Source organism: Eretmochelys imbricata, chromosome 12, assembly GCF_965152235.1.
Source record: "Eretmochelys imbricata isolate rEreImb1 chromosome 12, rEreImb1.hap1, whole genome shotgun sequence".
In the NCBI taxonomy this organism is placed as follows: domain Eukaryota; kingdom Metazoa; phylum Chordata; order Testudines; family Cheloniidae; genus Eretmochelys; species Eretmochelys imbricata.
The window spans coordinates 3330903-3354679 of record NC_135583.1 but is presented as its reverse complement, the minus strand read 5'-3'; the positions used below and the strand labels follow the sequence as shown (position 1 = coordinate 3354679).

The 23777-nt window shown below is 43.8% G+C and overlaps 1 protein-coding gene across 1 annotated transcript in view; it reads right to left on the bottom strand.

The window, feature by feature from the left end:
- HYDIN (HYDIN axonemal central pair apparatus protein) overlaps positions 1-23777 on the bottom strand; it is a 387143-nt gene that overhangs the window by 239738 nt on the left and 123628 nt on the right. Inside the window, exons 12-16 of the mRNA XM_077831048.1 lie at positions 19756-19823; positions 16009-16244; positions 8588-8688; positions 6867-7002; positions 4749-4913 (exon numbers count right to left, since the gene is read on the bottom strand). Of these exons, the coding sequence (XP_077687174.1) occupies positions 4749-4913; positions 6867-7002; positions 8588-8688; positions 16009-16244; positions 19756-19823 (706 nt within the window). The remainder of the gene's footprint in view (positions 1-4748; positions 4914-6866; positions 7003-8587; positions 8689-16008; positions 16245-19755; positions 19824-23777) is intronic.

The window sequence follows — 23777 nt, the reverse complement described above, 5'->3', positions numbered from 1 at the left end:
CTGACCCCACTCTGCCCCAGGTCTCGGCCCCCCCTCCATCGCGCCCTTCCTCATCCCCCGGCCCGCCGCTGGCTTGCTGCGTCCCTCCTCAGTCCCCCACCCACCGCTTGACTCTTCATCCCCCCTGCTCACCACTCGCCTTTTCATACCCCTGGCCCGCCACTTGCCCCTATGGCACTGACTTCCCCTCTGGCCGGTGGGTGTTCGCCTGCACCGCCCTTGCCCTGCCCCCATTCCACCCCCTTCCCCCACGTCCCCACCCCTGCCCTACCTCTTCTCCGCCTCCTCCCCGCCTCTCCCGGAAAGTCCTAATTGCTGCCAAACAGCTGTTAGGCGGTGGGAAGCACTGGGAGGGAGCGGGAGGAGTGGGGATGCAGTGCACTGATGGTGGGAGAAGAAGGTGAGGAGGGGGAGCTTGGCTGCAATTTTCCCCGGTGGGTGCTCCAGCCCCGGAGCACCCACAGAGTCAGCGCCTCCCTCCCACTCGCCTCCTTACCTGAATATTGGGACAAATGGCGTCCCGATCACACATTGATCGGGACGCGGGACAAAGGGTTAAATACCGGGACAGTCCCGATTTTAACAGGACATCTGGTCACCCTAAGTCCCACTCAGCTGGAAAAATGCCACCAAAGCCTAGTGTACTCTGCATGGGTTCCTATACCAGCCCCATCAGACTGCCTAAGAGTAATATCCAGCGGCTGCTGGTGGCTCACTTGCCTCCACTGCAGACCTGCAGTGGCTGTTTCCCCCAACATGTTGGAGAGAGCAGGAGCGTGAGAAGGAAGCCATTGATAACTCATTTCCCAGACCTGGAGACATCAGGTTCGCTCATTTCCAGCACTTCCTGGAGAGCAGGATTTTGGGGCAGTGTGGAGGAAGAGGATGGGGCTGTCAGCCTGGTTTTTTCTTCTGGAAACGGCAGTACTGTTGGGGGAGCTAGTGAAATCCCTTTCTAAAGACATCAGGATCTTTCATACATTTCTTTTTCATACTAGGCCTCATTATGAGTGGAACAATAGTTTGTGCAATTGTTAGGAAAACTTGTGTTTGCCTTTCAGGCTCTGAACACAGTTGGGAAGCACAGCTCTGCTACTGTACTTGCACTTCAGTGTTTGGAGAGGATACCCCTTTTTGACAGAGAAGACTGAAGAGAGCAAAAAACACATAGGAAAGAGTTCCTGTAGAGTGTACATTGATAAACCCTTCTCCTGAGAGCATATCTAAGTTTTTAGTGTGCTCTTCCCCGCAGAGCAAACAAATGTAGCATGTGTCCTTCCAGGATGTTAACCTTTAGTGTTCTGTCATTCATTTTCTACAGACCATCCAGTAAGGAAGACAGGACACCTAGAATTCCTCGCTGTATCAAATTGCACTGGACAGGTACATTTGCTGGATGTCCATGGTATGTCATTCAGCAGGGAAGTGGTTAATATTTTTAAAAATGCTTCACTTAAACCATTCACAAAAGTGCTTTTAGCAGCAACATTTAACAGGCCACTGCTCACAAGCAAAATGATATAAAGGGAAAAGGAAGATGAGGGGGAAGACATTGCTATCAGTAATTTTCCATGGGCTCAAAGATCTTGCTGGCTCTGTTGATGGGGACATAGTGTCAGTTTCAATCACTGGGGAATGAACAGCCTGTCCTCCGGCAGTCAGCTGCAGTACTGAATGACTGTCTGTTTTGATAGCAGCCAGCTGCAAAATTGCTGCCTCTGGCAGGCTGCAGGCTGATACGCCACAGGTAAACCCCAGGCTGTATTGTACCAGCTTCCTAACGCACAGGATTACTTGCAGCAAACTGAAACTGACATCCAGTCACTTGCAAGTAAAACACAAGGCAACACAGCCATGAAGGGTCAGCCTAGAGAGAAGGATTTGTGAAAGACTGCACTCTGAGAAGGGCTATAGCAGACTCAAGCTGTTGGGCATTATTAAGCAAAACATAAGAACGTAAGCACGGCCAGACTGGGTCAGACCAAAGGTCCATCTAGCCCAGTATCCTGTCCATTGACAGTGGCCAATGCCAGGTGCCCCAGAGGGAATGAACAGAACAGGTAATTAAGTGATCCATTCCCTGTCACTCACTCCCAGCATCTGGCATAACATAAGATCATAGGACCATGCTCTTCTTTCTGTTTCACTGATCTAAAATTAGAGTGACCCCACTGAACTCAACAGAGTTACATCAGTGCAAGAGAGAGCAGAATAAGGCCCACATATCTGAAACCAACCATCAGTAGAGTGCTTAGCAGGCTGTTGGCCATACTGGTCACAATGTAGTGGGGAAAAGTCTGGGTGGCCAGAATGGGACCCACTAAAAGTGTGTTAAAGCTGCAGGGCAGAGCTTGGACAAAATTCAAACCTGAGGCAGCTTTAGCAACAAGACATGCAAGTGTGTACTGTGCTTATGCACAGCGAGCTTTCTATTAGCACAGCTCAGATGTTTGCTGCAATTGTGTGAAAGCCAAATGCTATGCATTAAACTCCAACTTAATGGGCACGCTTATGAGCTTACTGGAGTGCTATTAGTTTTCCCTTTGAAATTATTAAGATCCCACAATTCACAGGGCTCCCATTGGGGTAAAGTCTGACACATTAATTCACATCATTAAAGCGAGGCTATGGCTTAAAGTACACATCATTAATCCAAGGATAAAATCTTTACAAGATCACCATAGTTTGAAAAACAAACCAACCACTAAAAGGTCAAGAAATTCTAACTGTGAGAAGCTCCCCCTCCCTCCACTTCTTTTTGTAATGTGTCTTAACTTTACAAACCACTTATTTGGCTAACTTCAGCCTTAATGGCAAAATTCACCTTCCTCCATTGACAAAGCCGCTAGCCATTGGTCTTCATTCTAATGCAAAGAAAAGGGTTGGAGACCTAGTTTAAGATTTTCAGTGCAGTCCAGGGGAGAGAGCTGCACACCTTCCATTCATTTTAAAGAAAGCCCACATCCTTTGGACTGCTTTGAAAATGTCAGCCTTACTTTTGGTTAATGGACACTTAGGCTTTCAGCAGTCCTTTGACACCCTAGTTCATGCTCATCAGAGATGACAAGCCATTCTGTCATCGCTATTTCAAAAGTTAATGCCATTTTAAATTAAAATTTAATTAACTAAACTTGATTTAGCTCTCAGCTAGATTAATTCAATAAATACATTTTATCACTCACCTATCTATCTTTTTTTTTTCTTTTTTGCTAGAAGGTGGTAAAAAAAACCCAGGAAGCCTCTTGGAATTCTGACAAATAACTCTATTTTTTGGGTGTCATAATTCAGAAACCACTTGCCCATACTAGTTCTCATTTGGTAGGAAAAGTCTATCTTCACTCCAGTTGCAACCTACCAATTATACGGCTGATATGGCCGTCCTTGTGGTTTCAGTACAGAGGCTACAGTGGCCCATAATGGACTGAATTCAGAAAAGCACTTAACCACATGCATCAGTTGATTCCTGTTCAGGACAATACTTAAGGAGGTGCTTTTTCTAAGTGTGTGAGAGGACTTAAGCATGTACTCACAGTTAAGCATGTGCTTAAGGGCTTTCCTGAACAGGGTTGCTTTCTCAAATTGGGGCCTTTATTATGCAGTGGTTATTGTTACTCTGTAAGTATACAACAGACTTAGAGACAAAGGAATTGCTGTAGTGGCTTAGACCAAGGGTTAATCTACAAAGATAGACAGTTCCAGATATTTCAGAGTACTCTCCATAATGACCAATGGAAACATCTGCCCATAAGGAAAGTTTCCTTCCTATCCCCAGGCAGGTTTCAGAGTAACAGCCATGTTAGTCTGTATTCACAAAAAGAAAAGGAGTACTTGTGGCACCTTAGAGACTAACCAATTTATTTGAGCATTCCGATGAAGTGAGCTGTAGCTCACGAAAGCTCATGCTCAAATAAATTGGTTAGTCTCTAAGGTGCCACAAGTCCTCCTTTTCTTTTATCCCCAACGCAGTTAGTTCTTGGCTTATGCAATGAATCGTGAGGGTTTATAGCTTTCCTTTTTTATTCTCTCTCATTATTCATATAAACATCTAATCTTTTTGGAATCATACTTAGCTCCTGGTCTCTATGATTTCTGATGGCAATGAGTTCTATAGGTAGTCATGTTAAGTGAAGCACCTAGAGGGGAGTTATTTGCCTGACTCCCAGTGACTACCCTTAGGTGCTTCCGAAAACGCCTGCCACGCTATGCAAATGATTTACATTTGTGGCCTTTCCATTGTACTGACTGTCCCTTTCGATGTGAACTATAGCAAATGGTCTAGAAATGCCCAATTTACCTTCTCTGCACCAATCATTACTTGTATACTCCTATCGTGCCCCTTCGGAAGAACAATCCTGCAAGGTTCTAAGCTCCCTCCATTCGTCTTGACTTTATACAGTAGTGAAGGGCACGCAGCACTTTCTGGGATCAGGCCCATATTCTTCTTGCCAACTGAAACAGGTTTGATCTTTCCTGACCCTCCTCGTTATTGGTATGAGCAGTGCAATTAACCTCAAAACATCTGACTTCTATCATCAGTGAGGTGCTATCACAGTGATATTTATACTCTAATGACGTTAAGTTTACTACTGCAGCTTTTGAATTCACCAGAAAAATCCCTGGAATTGTAAAGAACTAGACTGTCTGAATACAAACGTGCTGTGTGCAAAGACCACCCTCAGTACATGTCTCCACACTCCAGAGAGAACATTGATTCAGACACAAGGCATATTTCATCATCAGGGTCTCACCAGGGGGGGTTCTTCACTCCCAAATATGGCTATGGAAGCCACAGTGTCCTGCTGTCCAGTCACCTGGGCTTCCAGTACTAAGGGGATCTCCACAGTGCTATGAGGTTGAATAATGCCACAAGGCCTGGGGCTGGAGTACAACACAGAGGGCTTCTTCTCATACTCCTGTGCAGAGACACAACCAGAACATAGTCTTCACCAGGACTTCTTTGGAAACTTTCTGTTCCTTGACATTTAAAAATATTACAATTATTGCACAGTTAAAAGAATCACGTCAAAGGGGGGAATTGACCATGGTGCAGAGGACTAGCACAAAGCCTATGCTGACCCCTATTTTGAGGACTTATGTGGGACTGAAGTGATGCACAGACAAGCGCCAGCCTTCTGCGCAGGGGTGAATTTCACCCAGAGATAGACTATAAAATATGCAAAACAGCACAGCTGAAGGCACACATTTCTAACAGGGAGGGTAATTAACCACTGGAACAGCTCACCACAGGATGTGGTAGGTTCTTCATCACTTGCAGTCCTTAAATCAAGACTGGGTCTTTTTCTAAGGGACCTGATATTGCTCAGTAGAAGTTATAGGCATGAGGCAGGAATTACTGGATGAAATTTTCTGGCCTGTGTTACAATAGCCCCTTTTGGCCTTCAAGTTTCTAAATCTTTCCAGGAACTAGTACAGACATTTACTTGCCCGAGGCATCACCTAAAGGCAATCCAGCCAATCAAACGGATTCAATATCAGGAACACCTGTTCCAAGCATCTCCAGGTTTCATTAGGAAAGAGTTACTCAAAACTATGAAAGAAAACACAGTGGCTATGTTGGCTGGTGCCCCAGAAAATATGGAACAGTGTCCATGTCTGCCAGATGGAAATAGGAAAAATAGGAGGGGAAGGACATTATTTTCAATCACCTATGAGGATATTACAAGTAAAAATAAAATACAATGGACTACATTTAACAGCATGTAAATGGGGGAGTAAAGTTAGCCAGAAACTGGTATAAACAAGTGTAAGTAGCAAAACTTGCACCAGTTTGGTATTCTGCAGGGTCCAAATTTAGCTCTGGGTAAACAGGTGCCATTTCCATTATACCAGGGCTAAATTTGGTCTTAGCAAATTGGAGAAGGAGTGGCCTAGCTGCTTTATCTTACACTCTCCTGTGAGGTAGGAAGGAAAGCAACTCTCCCCTTCAGCTCCTTCAGGGTTTGACTCATCCATGTAGGCACAGGAGTTCCATTGCTCTCAGGAGAGATGTCTCCAAGAGGGATTCACCCTAGGACGAATGCAGCTTTAGGTTCCATCTGGGGCTCACCAATGGAGGCTCCCAGGAATATATGCTGAGTCAGTGTACCTTCCAGGCACTTTGGCCCAACTCTTCCTTGGCTGGCTCCAGTCCTCATGGGAGATATGGAGTTGTGAGGCCCCCATGCCCAAATGCCAGTGACCTCTCTGTTGCCAGAGACTGCAGTCTGGTTTTTACCAGTAAAGTGAAATGAGCCCCTGGCTTGCAAGTTCTGCTTGCTTTGAAAATCTTGTAGATTGGTGCAAGTCAACACTGACACCTGCTTTCTAACCAACAAATGCCTAATGTGTAACTAAACCACTACTGAATCTGGCCCAGTGGCTCCCACAGCAGCTGCATCTATTCAGCCCAGCCTACAGCTGACTCATAAACCGAGTTCACAGAAGGCTTTGAATTGTTCCCCTTTCCTGTTGTAGAATGGGTTACACCATGAAATATCAGGGAATGCCACACAGACCGCCAGCTATGGACTCAGTCAGTGGCTTTCTTCCCTTTCTTCTTGTGAACTACAGCCTCTCAGAAAGAAACCCTTGCTGTTTATAATGTATTGTATCTTTCAAAGAATCACTCCTGGTTTCAATGCTGTGGGACCCTCCCCTTTAAGAACTTGTAAGTTCTCACTTGCAAGAGAGTTCCAAAGAAGATAACTCAAACATTCTCACATCAAATGCGGGTGAGGCTAGAGACAACAATAATACAACCCTTGATACTATCTATTATGTGCTAGTGGGGAAATACCCCTTCCATTCTCAGAGAGCCCCATGGAAATGGAAGAGAAGCAGCAGAAAGGGAGGATGAGATGACAAACCTGAGGGAGAACCCCGTAGCACCCGGGAAGCTCAGCATCGTTCACAAGCATCACCACCTGCTGGTAAGGGAACTTCAGGAAACACCGTCCAAACTTCACCACAGGGTTGACCACACGCAGTGGAGGAACAACACATCTAGCCCCCCAAAAAACAGCATGACAGAAACCAAGAGAACACAGTGTTTGTTTATTCCCAGAATATGGTGAAATGGAGCATAATATATTTGTCATTGTCACATAGAGGCTTTACACTCATACAGACATTAATCATATTAAAATTATTTTTATTCACTTTTTAATCAACAATCTCTGTTAAAGGACACGTGGGGAAACTGCGATGGGTCTCTACTCAACAGTGTTTCATTAACACCAGCAAGCATTCAAGCAGAGTACAATTTCTCAGACTGGAACCCTGCTAACATTCTGAGCTTTCTTAGCCTGGACGATATGTACTGGTTGGTTCCTATTTTTTGTGTCTTCTGCGTGGAAGGAATGTGCAGCTAGAGATTTCTGCCAAATCTGTGTTAATGTGCATTAACTTGACACCCCTGCCCTAAAACCTACTTGGAAAGGGTGATTTTGGGTTTGTATCTGAGCCTCCAGGGAGCTTTCTGTCTCTTGTCATTCTGCAACACCTGCCCATTAACCCAGACTACAAATCTTCCTCCCTTATCTGGATTTGAGAAGACATTTGGTTGATAGAAGGAAAACGTCTTAATTTACAAACTGGGGCAACTGCTGCCCTCTGCAGGATGTATCAGAGAGGAGTCAGGGGGACCACGAGGCTGATGAAGCTCATGTTCATTAGTGTTTCTGCATGATGATCTCCTAATTATCCTACAAAATTGATTCCAAGTGGGATTTTCCAGACTCAGTGTTGGCCTAACTCTGTTCCCACTGAAGTCAATGGCAAAGTTCACATTGACTTCAAAGGGATATTGCCAGTACCAAGGTCTTTTAAAACTGTTCCCCAACACCCCCCGCATCTATATATACACAATTATACATACAGGGCCAAATGCATCCCTTTTGTAACTGCACTGAAGTCAACCGAGTCACAACAGTCCTATAGTATCTGACCCAGGAAAAATGACCCCTGGCTCAAATTTCTGATGGCAAATAACTAAAACTAGGGAAAGCAGATGAAGCTGAGCTCATTCTATAAAGCAAATAATAATAATAATAATACTCTTCCCTCGTCACTATCTTTTGTTTATTTCTCCTAGCTAAAATTCAGAATTTTGTCTTAAACTCTTCAGTATTAATCCACATGCTAATTGTCTGAAACTAGCCCCATCATTGCATTGCCATCCATGCCGCGGATGTCTCCATGCCAAATAGATTTTCCACTGCAGGAAACCTGAGTTAAGTACAGTACTCAGGATGAAAAGGAATAGCTGTTGGGCTCTTCACGCATGAAACCTGTTGCGAACACTGAAAGTCACGGACAATAACGTATACTCTTACTCTTCCTGTGTTGAAAAAGGCTCAGGGCCCTTCCCTTATCTTTAGTACAGGTGCTTTTCAGCATGTGTTGTTTACAATACTTTGCCACTCCCATATCAGATTTAGTTCTCATGCCCAACTATGCACAATAATCATATTAAACAGTGGTTCTCATTTTGGAATGGAGGGATAAATACACCATATTGTGTATATGACAGCACAGTGTAGCTGACACAGGGACAAAGGGGGAATGGATGCAAATGGAGTGTCAATACCTCGCTGTGATTAGGAGTGCCAGCACTTCCTCTCCGATACCATCCACATCCACCACCAATGCCGTTTCATATTTCTTCACAGTGTTGGAACATAAGGTCACCTAGCGCAGGAAAAGGGGAACAAATACTTTACTTTCTAAAGCAATCCCTCAGATAGGGTGCTCATTTAACAACCTCTAGTATCTCCTTTGTTGGGCTTTTGGAACTTGGAGATCATTTGCTGGAGAAGGACTCTGTTGAGTAAGGTTGCATTAGTTGTATCAATGGTTCTCAGTTGAGGATCGTTGAACAATCATTGGTCCAGGAAGCCTTATCTGGTGGAGCATTTTGAGACCAAAACTGTAAGGGACTGGGAAGTCTAGGATCAGAGATGGGCTCCAAGATTATTTTTTTAAATATAAAGTGATCCATAGAATGGAAAAATGGGGAAATGTGGCTTTAACAAACCAACTGATATTTTCTTTTAATAGAATCACAGATTAGCATTGGAAGAGACCTCAGGAGGTCATCTAGTCAACCCCCTGCTCAAAGAAGGACCACCCCAACTAAATCATCCCAGCCAGGGCTTTGTCAAACCAGGCCTTAAAAGCCTGTAAGAATGGAGATTCCATCACCTCCCTCGGTAACCCATTCCAGTGCTTCATCACCTGCCTAGTGAAATTGTTTTTCCTAATATCCAACCTAGACCTACCCAACGGCAACTTGAGACCATTGCTCCTGGTTCTGTCATCTGCCATCACTGAGAAGAGCCTAGCTCTGTCCTCTTGGGAATCCCCCTTCAGGTAGCTGAAGGCTGCTACCAAATCCCCCCTCACTCTTCTCTTCTGCAGACTAAATAAACTCAGTTCCTTCGGCCTCTTCTCATAAGTCATGTGCCCCCTAATCATTTTCGTTGCCCTCTGCTGGACTCTCTCCAGTTTGTCCACATCCTTTCTGTAGTGGGGGGGGGGGGGCCAAAAACTGGATGCAATACTCCAGATGTGGCCTCACCAGTGTCCTAGAATCATAGAACCATAGAATATCAGAGTTGGAAGGGACCTCAGGAGGTCATCTAGTCCAACCCCCTGCTCAAAGCAGGACCGATCTCCAATTAATTCACCCCAGCCAGGGCTTTGTCAAGCCTGACCTAAAAACTTCTAAGGAAGGAGATTCCACCATTTCCCTAGGTAATGCATTCCAGTGTTTCACCACCCTCCTAGTGAAAAAGTTTTTCCAAATATCCAACCTAAACCTCCCCCACTGCAACTTGAGACCATTACTCCTTGTTCTGTCATCTGCTACCATTGAGAACAGTCTAGAGCCATCCTCTTTGGAACCCCCTTTCAGGTAGTTGAAAGCAGCTATCAAATCCCCCCTCATTCTTCTCTTCCGTAGACTAAACATCCCCAGTTCCCTCAGCCTCTCCTCATAAGTCATGTGTTCCAGTCCCCTAATAATTTTTGTTGCCCTCTGCTGGACTCTTTCCAATTTTTCCACATCCTTCTTGTAGTGTGGGGCCCAAAACTGGACACAGTACTCCAGATGTGGCCTCACCAATGCTGAATAGAGGGGAATGATCACCTCCCTCGATCTGCTGTCAATGCCCCTACTTATACATCCCAAAATGCCATTGGCCTCCTTGGCAACAAGGGCATACTTTTGACTTATATCCATCTTCTCGTCCACTGTAACCCCTAGGTCCTTTTCTGCAGAACTGCTGCCAAGCCATTCGGTCCCTAGTCTGTAGCGTTTCATTGGATTCTTCCGTCCTAAGTGCAGGACTCTGCACTTGTCCTTGTTGAACCTCACCAGATTTCTTTTGGCCCAATCCTCCAATTTGTCTAGGTCACTCTGGATCCTATCCTTACCCTCCAGTGTATCTACCTCTCCTCCCAATTTAGTGTCATCTGCAAACTTGCTGAGGGTGCAATTCATGCCATCCTCCAGATCATTAATGAAGATACTGGACAAAACCTGCACCAGGACCGACCTTTGGGGCACTCCGCTTGATACCGGCTGCCAACTAGACATGGAGCCGTTGATCACTACCCGTTGAGCCTGACAATCTAGCCAGCTATCTATCTACCTTATAGTCCATTCATCCAGCCCATACTTCTTTAACTTGCTGGCAAGAATACTGTGGGAGACAGTGTCAAAAGCTTTGCTAAAGTCAAGGAAAAACACATCCACTGCTTTCCCTTCATCCACAGAACCAGTTATCTTGTCATAGAAGGCAATTAATAATCACTTCCCTCGATCTGCTGGCAGTGCTCCTACTAATACAACCCAATATGCCATTAGCCTTCTTGGCAACAAGGGCACACTGTTGACTCATATCCAGCTTCTCGTTCACTGTAATCCTCAGGTCCTTTTAGCCAGTCGGTCCCCAGCCTGTAGCAGTGCATGGGATTCTTCCGTCCGAAGTGCAGGACTCTGCACTTGTCATAGAATCATAGAATCATAGAATATCAGGGTTGGAAAGGACCTCAGGAGGTCATCTAGTCCAACCCCCTGCTCAAAGCAGGACCAATCCCCAATTAAATCATCCCAGCCAGGGCTTTGTCAAGCCTGACCTTAAAAACCTTGACCTTGTTGAACCACATCAGATTTCTTTTAGCCCAATCCTCCAAATTGTCTAGGTCACTCTGGACCCTATCCCTACCCTCCAGCATATCTAACTCTCGCCCCAGTTTAGTATCATCCATGAACTTGCTGAGGGTGCAATCCATCCCATCATCTAGAACATTAATGAAGATGTTGAACAAAACCAGCCCTAGGAGTGACCCCGGGGCACTCCACTTAATACCGGCTGGCAACTAGACATTAATTGGGGATCGGTCCTGCTTTGAGCAGGGGGTTGGACTAGATGGCCTCCTGAGGTCCCTTCCAACCCTGATATTCTATGATTCTATGATTGAGCCATTGATCACTACCCATTGAGCCCAATGATCTAGCCAGCTTTCTATCCACCTTACAGTCCATTCATCCAATCCATACTTCTTTAACTTGCTGGCAAGAATACTGTGGGAGACCCTATCAAAAGCTTTGCAAAAGTCAATCCATATCACGTTCACCACTTTCCCCATATCCACAGAGCCAATAATCACATCGTAGAAGGGAATCAGGTTGTTCAGTCATGACTTGCCCTTGGGGAATCCATGTTGACTGTTCCTGATCACCTTCTTCTCCTCCAAGTGCTTCAAAATGGATTCCTTGAGGACCTGCTCTATGATTTTTCCATGGACTGAGGTGAGGCTGACCGGTTTGTAGTTCCCCGGGTTCTCCTTCTTCCCTTTTTTGAAGATGGGCACTATATTTGCCTTTTTCCAATTGTCCAGGACTTCTCCCAATTGCCACAAGTTTTCAAAGATAATGGCCAATGGCTCTGCAATCACATCAGCCAACTCCCTCAGGACCCTCGGATGCATTGCATCCGGCCCCATGGACTTGTGCATGTCCAGCTTTTCTAAATAGTCCTTAACCTGTTCTTTCACCACTGAGAGCTGCTCACTTCCTCCCGATATTGTGCTGCACAGTGCAGCAGTCTGGGAGCTGACCTTGCCTGTGAAGACCGAGTCAAAAAAAGCATTGAATACTTCAGCTTTTTCCATATAATCTGTCACTAGGTTGTCTCCCTCATTCACTAAGGGGCCCACACTTTCCTTGACTTTCTTCTTGTTGCTAAAATACCTAAATGTGAATGGTAACAAACCCTTCTTGTTATCATTCACATCCCTTGCTAGCTGCAAGTCCAGTTGTGCTTTGGCCTTCCTGATTACACCCCTGCATGCTTGAGCAATATTTTTATACTCCTCCCTAGTCATCTGTCCAAGTTTCCACTTCTCGTAATCTTCTTTTTTGTGTTTAAACTCACTGAAGATTTCTCTGTTAAGCCAAGCTGGTTGCCTGCCATATTTGCTGTTCTTTCTGCACATCGGGATGGTTTGTTCCTGCACCCTCAATAAGGCTTCTTTAAAATACAGCCAGCTCTCCTGGACTCCTTTCCCCCTCATATTAGCCTGCCAGGGGATCCTGCCCTTCAGTTCCCTGAGGGAGTCAAAGTCTGCTTTTCTGAAGTCCAGGGTCCATATTCTGCTGCTCTCCTTTCTTCCTTTTGTCAGGATCCTGAACTCGACCATCTCATGGTCACTGCTGCCCAGGTTGCCACCCACTTCTACTTCCCCTACCAATTCTTCCCTCTTTGTGAGCAGGAGATCAAGAAGAGCATGGCCCCTGGTTGGTTCCTCCAGCACTTGAACTTTTCCCCAACGAGGATCACTTTAAATAACAATGGGCATCCATGATGGCTCAAAAAGCTGCAGTTCTTTTCCTCAGCAAGCTCTACATCTTGGTATTGAGCACTCACAGGGGTCTGAAGGGATGGCCTTCCTAAGTTTGCTTTCATTAAGAATGAAAAGGAGCCAGAAGTGACCCTAGTCATCCTTATGTTTTAGCAAACACATCGTCATCCAGAATCCTCCCACATTGTGTGCACATCAAGGATGATACTTATTGGTGCCTGTTTTCTCTGATTTATTTTAGCCACTACTCTGTAAAAAGGAGTGTGTCTCTTCTTCGATCTGTCTGAAGATGAGTTCACAGTGGAATGATAAGTTAAAATTCCTGGAGAAATCAGACACAGTGCAAAATAGAAAGTTCCACTGTGAAAACAGCTATATTTGTTACATTTCTTACTTTAGACAGCAGAATAACAAAGCCAAAATGCCAAAGACAAAACCTGGCCTGTCCTATTAAGGTGGGCTAGTGGAGGAAGAATGTCCACTCCCACACAGCAGCCATTTTAGCCTAAAGCTGTGGGAATGGCTAATGACATCTGCATATGTCACAATGGGCCATGGTCTGCTGGCTCAGGGATGTGACCAGCTCAATGGACTCCTGAGCAAAGGTGCTACAAGGAGTGTTACCATATGGAATAAAAATAAAGTGTGCTGCATTATACATCTCCCATCCTCTCCAGGAGCACAGCTCAGGACCTACAGCACAACTAAGCTTGCGGGGTGCCACCTGAAGTACTGGGGTACCACTGAGCCTGCCTGTTCCACCAGCCTGGCCTCCCTCATCCTGTCCTGCTAAGCCAGGCCCTCAAGCCTCCTCTAGCACACCCACAGGTAAAGACACACCCAGCTGCAGAAAGACACAGACACTGAAATCAATACTGCGTGGGAAGCTTTCAGCTAAGGAATTGCCCAGTACTCAAGTGCACTCCCCCTCTGGAGAGTAAACCCAAAATTGTATTGTCTTGCACTGCACAGAGAACTGTACAGCATAAGCTAATTGAAATTTGCCTTCTCCTTCAATGTGGAGAGAGATATGCACAGTTTTGGCCCCCTAGTTATGAATTACACAAACTGGGTTGAAAACAAAAACAAGTTTATTAACTACAAAGGACAGATTTTAAGTGATTATAAGAGATAGCAAACAGATCAAAGTTGATTACCTAAGTAAATAAACAAAAACCGCAAACTGAGCTTAACACACTAGATAGGTAGCATATAAATTAACAAATCCTCACCCTGTGTGATAAACAGGCTGGCAGATTCTTAAGGCAGAAATTGCCTTGGCTTTCCCAAGTTTTCATACACAGGCTAAAGATTCCCTCTAGCCTGGGACCATCGCTTCCCACAGTTCAGTCCTTGCCCCTCAGGTGTTTCCAGGTGTATTGTTGCAGGGAGAGTGAGGTACCATCATGATCTCATTGTCCCCCCTTTTATATCTTCTTCCCACTTGCTGGAAAGCTCTTTTGCTGTGACCTGGGTCAAACAGTCCCCATTGTGTAGTGCTGTCTCTGAGAGGTTTCTGTTGTACACAGTTCCTTGTGCTTCTGTGCATTTCCTCAGCAAGCCATTAGCATTGTTTGGTCTTTTTACTGTTGTACCTGAAAGGCTGATTGTGGGTGTTTTCAGCCTCACAACATGTTTCAGTAACACATACGTAGCTAAACTTCAGAACTTCACATATGATGATAGCACGTACAATCCAATGAGATATTAATGTTTAGCAGATTAAGGCTTTTAGAATGATACCTCACAAGACATACTTTGTACAAAACATATTCTAATTACATGACGGTGGTGAATATTGGGGTGTCAGCAAGTCACACTTGCCTTTTCTCCTCTTCCCCTTTGTGTGGGTCTGATGATTATCACAAGGATTTTGACCTAAATCTTCATCTGTAGGTTTGTTTACAACAGATGGCCCCTTAGAGTAAAGTTACATTTGGACAATCTCTGAACTGAGATACAAGACCAAATACTAGCTTAATGTTACCAGGTGCAACTCCATTGACTTAAATGTGTCCACTTACCAAGGCTGAATTTGCTCCACAAGTGAATACTTTGGATGCCCTGGGATCTTTGCAAAACCAAGTTAAGAACCGAGAGACCCCAAAAGGTTTATCTCCTCCAAACTTCCATGCTAAAGCATAAAGAGACAGAGGATTCTGCTCCATAACCCACACCACAATCCTTACGCAAGAGCAGATCCCTATGCCAGAGTTCAGCTTTGCCTAAAACCTCCTCCTCATAAAAAGACCTTGACTTTCAAGCTAATGTTACAGATATGGTGGAAATCCATCCCATAAATCACCTTCAACTGTAGCTGAATATGAAAGTGGATGGTACCATATTTTGGCTATGAGTTGAAATGCAAACCAAACACTACACACTGTCACTAGAATGAGATCATGGCTTTGTTTTGTGTGTTACATGACAAAATCCCAGCTACAAAAATGGGGAAAACAGTCATTTCCATGATGCTATTAGCTCCTTCAGCCTGGTAGCAAGGCTTAAAACACTCCCTTTAACCCAGGTCTCCTGAACAAACGTAAATTAAATAAATTCATTGTGGCTTTAAAATCAAGGGGCCAAATTTTGCTCTCAGTTACACCAATGTAAATCCAGAGGAAGACTACTGACTTGAATAGAATTATTCCAAATTTACAATGGGTAACTGAAAGCAAAATTTGGCCCAAGAGTGACTGGGATCATTAATGGATACCCTAACTTTCACTGTCCCCCCGGAGATCATTGCATTTAAGGAGACTTAGTGGGAGAGTGAATGTAAGAATGAAAAAGAGAGTGAACTATTTTTGCTTATATACTGTAAAACATTACTTTTTAACTATTGCTTTCCATCCTATTTCTTCCTCCTTCCACTTTAAATCAAAGACCAACTGCTCTGAGAAGTTTTCTAAACCCACATCAGGAAACTCATTAATATGTGACTATTGTGGTTGAAATTCATAATCTGGACCTTGCAGTTTTGGAAACTGAACTGCACCTCCTTGAGCGCCCCCAAAACTGTGGTTATGAAAAGCTCTTGGATTATTACTTTACAATAAACCCAACAGTAACAAAAGCCTTGTTTTAGCTCTGCAAACCATCAGACTCTCCTGTTCAACTGTAGTTTGACACATACTATACCTGTATATCCAGGAGCCCATGAGGGCGGATGGTACCACTACTGGGTGTTATGATAAATTCTTTTGGCTTGACACTTCCCTGGGCTCCCTTTATCCAGGATGTTCTTGTGATGTCCAAGGTCTGAACAAAATTGGTAACACTTGGATCCCCGGGGCCATCCCCAGGGACGTAAAGGTTGAATGTCATGGGGATCAAAGACGTGTTCCGGAGGCAACACGATAAGGACCGAGGAAAGCCTATAAAAGAATGTCACTGAATATGAGTTTATGCACTAATTATCCCTTGATTTCTAGTGTGAATATTTCAGAATGATAAAAGCTGTGCTTGGAATTTAGCTCTTTTCAGACTGAATCACAGTTAATTGAGATGCTAAGCAAGTAATTAATCTTCACTTGGTTTCCCTGTAAATTGATCACACAGGTTGATTCCATGGGGATACTAATTTACGATTCTTGATCACCAAATGTGGGAAGATTTTCATTACAGCTTTAGTTGGGACAAGTCCTCTCTAACTAGCACTGATTATTATTCATTTTTAAACCTAAGTCTAGAGAGAGCGTGATAGGCATATTGGAATAAGACCCAGATTCTGCTACCCTTGCTCATGAACAGCATTTTACCCCATGATTTTCAATACATAAATAAAATACAGCACATGGTACTCCTCATGAGAAAGGGTGGCAAAAGAATCACAATGATGAATCCTTTGGGAACTACAGCACCATGGAATCACAGAATATCAGGGTTGGAAGGGACCTCAGGAGGTCATCTAGTCCAACCCCCTGCTCAAAGCAGGACCAATCCCCAATTTTTGCCCCAGATCCTTAAATGGCCCCCTCAAGGATTGAACTCACAACCCTGGGTTTAGCAGGCCAATGCTCAAACCACGGAGCTATCCCTGCCCCCCCCAAGATCTTTCCACTGCAAGTTTGCTGTTATCTAAGACATGGTCCTGTTCTCAGTGGATGAAATGGTGAAACTTCAGTCAACTTCACTAAGAGCAGGACTGGATCATTAGTGACAAATATGAGCAAAGCTGCTTCACTCCTGCTACCTACTAAAAATGCTATCACTACCAAGGCACATCAAAATCTGAAGACTGCTTTCCCTGCCGAGTGGGTTCAAATACATGTTGGGAGTTTACCTGTCCTGAATCCCATTGTCAGGAACTAGTGCTGTTGTTGGGGAAATAATAACTATACTGGTTGCATGAGTTACCATGTGCTTTGTCACAGTTCAAGTCTGAAGGAACTAAGGCTGGTTCTTTTAGTTTTTCCACTGTAAATCAGACACTCATAGGATTACTTCTTTATTCTAAATAAAATGAGTTTTACAACTCTTGTACTCGCACCAGTTATAAATGCTAACTCAGCCTGATCTTCAAACCTTTGCTTGTCCCATTTTTTCCATTGAAGTTGTACTATTTGATCGGATTAAGATCAGTCTGGAAAAAGAGGAGGTGATGGGGAAACATTCAGTTGGCGAGGGAAACATTCTTAAGAACCGGGCCAAAATCTGATTGCTCCCTCAAACTTGGGTGTCGGCCCATCTATTGCCAAATAGTTTGAGATCTGGGAAGAATCTATTAAATTTACTTCTGTTCATGGATTTCCAGATAGAAACTGGAAACACCAGAAACACTCTTTTCCACCTTCATTTGGCCAAGAAATTGTTCCCCTTCCTCTCTGCTAGAGATCTCACTACAGTCACCATATGACTTCCTGCTGTAGTATTCGTTACTAGCACAACCTTGAAGTCCACTTGGAAGCTGGTTCAAAACAAACCTACTCACTTGCTAGGCAAGGCAAGGCAGGCTGGTGAATACGTATAACACCTATACGGTGCACTGGCTGTCAAATTCAGTTCCAGGTGAAATTCAGGGCAATGGTATCTACCAACAGCCCTCTAAATGGTTTAAGCTCCAGTTATCTCGCATACTGGCTCTTTTTTGCATCCCAGTATGACAATTGTACTTGGCAAGAATGTTCTATCACTTCTGTAGTTTACAGGGCATGCACAAGGCAGCAAAAAAGGGGGTTAACTCATGAGAGCAGGCAGAATTGGTCCGCTTGCTCAGTCAACTAAACCTGTGGTAGAAATGGCACATCATCCACTCTCCAGCTACAAAGCATCAGATGCATTCAAGTACGGAAAGAAACCACTTGGAGATGCAGATGTCATTTACCCATGTCCTACAGTGATAAATTCCTGTCTCAGGCCAGCTGCATGGAAATCTTCTGTGGAAGTTATTTAGCAAGGAGGTTGGAGATCAGTTTGGAGGATACATGTACACTATCTAGAATCCCAAAATTGGCTGAAGTCGCCAGACAATGGCAATAGTTATTAGTATATTTTAAAAGGAGCAAGGATAAGAAAGTCTCTCTTTTAATGCTGAAAGAGCCTCATTAATGAAATCAGATTAAAGGAAATGAAACTCACATTACCTAATTGTTTTTGCACCTATTCCTTTTTTTCCAGTATGAACTGTCTGGAGTTATTTTATTTTTTTATTCAAAAGGAAATAAGAGTAAAAGACAGTATGGTGACACATGGAAAGGAAGAAAGTGCTCAGAAACGGTAATTAGTTTTCTTAAAGAATCCAAGGACAGCATGAAAGCACAGAGGCACACTAGGCAAGAATGATAATGTGCCTTCAATCAATCCACAATTGATTTCACATTTAAACTTTAGATCATCTCTGGGAAAAGACTTTTGTAAGGCTGAGATGGAGAGTCAGAATCTGCATTTAAATGGAGATGTTCTGAATGCAGGGACACAAGAGTATGTCAGCAATGCCATGCTTTCAATAGAGAAGAAACCAGAATCTAGGACATCAGTGCCTACCACACAGCTATTGAAAGGGCATATTAGCTGGTAAGTGATAGCGAGATGTCCACACAGGATGAATTAACTTCTCACACTAAAGGACAGTGGAATAAGTAATTTCTTTGCCTTGGATTTCAAATAATTTCCCAGGACAGGTACAGGTTAGTGATATGACTAACTCTCCTCTCTCTGAGATGTACAGAGAATAGTTAACTCTACCTCCCATCCCTTTCTCCTTCTGAGACCAGACCATTTCTTGCCACTTTGCTGCCAAGGCCTACCTTAAAAAAAAAACACTGGTGGATACTGTATAATATTGACACTAGCTATACTGGTTGCTTCCTCCTATTTGACATCTCCAAATGAGAAATGGAATACAAAGAGCTAATATTACTACTTACTATAAAACTCTGACTTTGGACATTCTATGGCACATAATATAAAGTGATGTAACCTGAGAACTCCTAGTTTTCTCTTGCCATTCAAAAACTTTAAGAGGAGTTAAACTCCTCCCCCTCGTTTCAGATGGTGCTGAATGTTTCCTATCATTCCTGACAAAGTACAATACATTCTAATTTCTTTTCAAGAACTTTGTCCCATTAATGTGCATGCGTTTGTGACTAAGAGCTGCCCAAATGCAGTGTGGGAAATTTGGGTCTTTCCAGATGCAATTATCGGGACTGTCTCCCTAATACCTTGATCCATCAGCAAAGAGCTCTCCGTGCTTGTTTTGCAATGTGGAATACTTCCATTACGTATTAATCTTACAAATCAGCTGACTCTACAAAACAAAGCTTGTTTCAGTACCCCAAAGCCTTACGGAAAGGATCTCATGCAGTGGATGCTCTTGCACGAAAGTGTTTCATTTTAATATCGCAGTTGATCTCACCTACTACTGGCAACTAAGAACAATATACTCACCAAAGGAGACATCGCCAAAATTTAGGGATGGTACATTGAAATGAAACGTTGGTCCGATGACACAGCCCCTGGGAGGAAAAAGACACAGAAGGAGAAAGTGTCATCCTGGTTAGCAAGAAAAAGTCCTTAGCTTTTAGTTACAGCTACAGTCAGCAGTGCAACTAGGGGAATGTTGGTCTTAGACTCACCAGTGTCAAATCAATTCTCCTCCCACCTGTTCTTAGCAAAGCGTCAATGTGGAAGCTGGGCAGCCTACGTGAAGTGATGAATAAATGTAAACTGAGGAAGGCTGACTCTATTTAGTCCTATTTATCAATCTGACTGGTCAAGTCAAAATCTTTCTGAGAGGGAGGCAAGTTGGGATCAAGTGAAATGATTTGGAAAGTCAAGTTTCCTTCCCTCCCTTGGCAAGGACCTGGAGTGTAACAGTTTCACTTTTATATCCCCTTTTTTCAATGTACTGCAAATACCAGAGACCCTAAAACTCAATCCAATGATGCTACCTAGCCAGGGTTCCAGACCATAGCTTCGCTGGCTTGATGTTCTTCAAAATGCCAGCATGTTTCTGAGCTGTAATAGGTGTTCTTCTGATGGATAAGGTTTGTCTTTCACTTGATGAATACTGGCCCAAGCAAACAGTGAACTTGCAGGATTCTGAGGCCTGGATCCAGGGGAGCTCAAGACAACTGTCGGTATCCCAAATGCAAGTGAGATAGCACTAAAGAACATGGTTGCTGTACTGGAGTTGTGGCTAATGGAGAAATATGCCAATTAGCCACATACACACTGGTTGACAATTAAAACAATAACCAATGCATATCTGAATTAAGCTGCCAGCAATCTGAACTGCTCTGATGCCAGCTCACTTTCCTACTTCTCCCCTCCCTCTCACTCATCCCCCAGCCCCACAGCCAGGACATTTGCAGACTCCACTGAAACTGGTGACTGGAGCTGAACAATGCTAAATAGGTATTTGCACTGCCTGGTGCAAAGAACTGAGATCTCTGTCTTTCTGGACTGAATAAAGGTATCACAGTCATTGCACTGTGCCTTCAAAGTTTGTTCTCAGGATTGTGACTGCAGCCATTCTGCGTTTGTTGCCATTGTAAGGAGGTGATAGGGTGGTTTCCAGTGTCCTGCTGGAGGGAATTTACATTCATTGTGTATGCAGTGCACACTATTCCCCCTTTTTCTGACACCAGTGTCCCTTCTGACACCAGCTTCACCCTTCTATTGAACAGGAGCAGATATCCAGGAATTTGCAGGTTGGCTTCCCAGTAGAGGAGAAATCAGTGACTTGGGGACTGGGTACATTCTGGTCGTAATTTGTTCAGTCCTGGACCACAAGCAGTCAATCCCCTCTTTCAGGAATCTCGGCCAGAACCAATGCTCAGTTCACAGGAAGCAGTTCTGCTTTAAGAATGGACTCTAATCAGAGACCATGGCAGACAGCAAACTCTCCTGCTGCTTGCACAGCTCCCTTTGCAAGGACCACTATCTCTATCTCTACACAGAATCTTGCATGACAAAAACTAAAACCACTGCATATATTCCCAATATTGAACGTTTGCTCATGGGCTGAGAAAAAGAACTGGGAAGACTGTGTATAACAGCATTACCTGGTGACACATGTCATAGAATCATAGACTTTAAGGTCAGAAGGGACCATTATGATCGTCTAGTCTGACCTCCTGCACAACGCAGGCCACAGAATCTCACCCACCCACTCCTGTAATAAACCTCTAACCTATGCCTGAGCTATTGAAGTCCTCAAATCGTGGTTTAAAGACTTTAAGGTGCAGAGAATCCTCCAGCAAGTGAACCGTGCCCCATGCTGCAGAGGAAGGTGAAAAACCCCCAGGGCCTCTTCCAATCTGCGCTGGAGGAAAATTCCTTCCCAACCCCAAATATGGCAATCAGCTAAACCCTGAACATGTGGGCAAGACTCACCAGCCAGGCACCCAGGAGAGAATTCTCTGTAGTAACTCAGATCCCACCCCATCTAACATCCCATCACAGGCCATTGGGCCTATTTACCATGAATAGTTAAAGATCAATCAATTTCCAAAATCACGTTATCCCATCATACCATCTCCTCCATAAACTTATCAAGTTTAATCTTGAAGCCAGATAGGTCTTTTGCCCCCACTGCTTCCCTTGGAAGGCTGTTCCAGAACTTCACTCCTCTGATGGTTAGAAACCTTCGTCTAATTTCAAGTCTAAACTTCCCGATGGACAGTTTATATCCATTTGTTCTTGTGTCCACATTGGTACTGAGCTTAAATAATTCCTCTCCCTCCCTGGTATTTATCCCTCTGATATATTTATAGAGAGCAATCATATCTCCTCTCAGCCATCTTTTGGTTAGGCTAAACAAGCCAAGCTCTTTGAGTCTCCTTTCATAAGACAGGTTTTCCATTCCTCGGATCATCCTAGAAGCCCTTTTCTGTACCTGTTCCAGTTTGAATTCATCCTTCTTAAACATGGGAGACCAGAACTGCACACAGTATTCCAGGTGAGATCTCACCAGTGCCTTGTATAACGGTACTAACACCTCCTTCTCTCTACTGGAAACACCTTGCCTGATGCATCCCAAGACCACATTAGCTTTTTTCACAGCTATATCACATTGGCGGCTCATAGTCATCCTGTGATCAACCAATACTCTGAGGTCCTTCTCCTCCTCCATTACTTCCAAGTGATGCATCCCCAGTTTATAACTAAAATTCTTGTTATTAATCCCTAAATGCATGACCTTGCACTTTTCACTATTAAATTTCATCCTATTACTATTACTCCAGTTTACAAGGTCATCCAGATCTTCCTGTATGATATCCCTGTCCTTCTCTATATTGGCAATACCTCCCAGCTTTGTGTCATCCGCAAACTTTATTAGCACATTCCCGCTTTTTGTGCCAAAGTCAGTAATAAAAAGATTAAATAAGATTGGTCCCAAAACCGATCCCTGAGGAACTCCACTAGCAACCTCCTTCCAGCCTGACAGTTCACCTTTCAGTGTGACCCCTTGTAGTCTCCCCTTTAACTAGTTCCTTATCCACCTTTCAACTTTCATATTGATCCCCATCTTTTCCAATTTAACTAATAATTCCCCATGTGGAACGTTATCAAATGCCTTACTGAAATCGCGGTAAATTAGATCCACTGCATTTCCTTTGTCTAAAAAATCTGTTACCTTCTCAAAGAAGGAGATCAGGTTGGTTTAACATGATCTACCTTTTGTAAAACCATGTTGTATTTTGTCCCAATTACCATTGACCTCAATGTCCTTAACTACTTTCTCCTTCAAAATCTTTTCCAAGACCTTGCATACAACAGATGTCAAACTAGCAGGCCTGTAGTTACCCAGATCACGTTTTTTTCCTTTCTTAAAAATAGGAACTATGTTAGCAATTCTCCAATCATATGGTACAACCCCTGAGTTTACAGATTCATTAAAAAATTTTGATAATGGGCTTGCAATTTCATGTGCCAGTTCCTTTAATATTCTTGGATGAAGATTATCTAGGCCCCCCGATTTAGTCCCATTAAGCTGTTCAGGTTTGGCTTCTATCTCGGATGTGGTAATATCTACCTCCATATCCTACTTCCCATTTGTCATCCTACCATTATCCCTAAGCTTCTCATTAGCCTCATTAACAACACAAAGGAAAGCTACCTCTAAAATGCCTCTGATTGTGGATTCTACCAGGAAGTTACCAAAGACCAAGCTTGCCATGCAAAGGGAAAAGATTACTTTTCTTTGGGCTTAGCCATTTGCATCTCTGCTTGAATGAGTTAAACCCTGCTTGTCTACCCAGAAGTTCTGGGCACGGTGCCATCTCAGAGCTCTGTGCCAATAGCTGATAACAGGGCAGCCACCACATAACAAGAGAAAGGACAGCAGGTTTTGAAACAGTGATCTCTTAAAGAATCACAGAGCAAGAGCAGGTGATGCTTGGTGATGCAAAGTAATGCACATTGGAAAACATAATCCCCACTATACATATAAAATGATGGGGTCT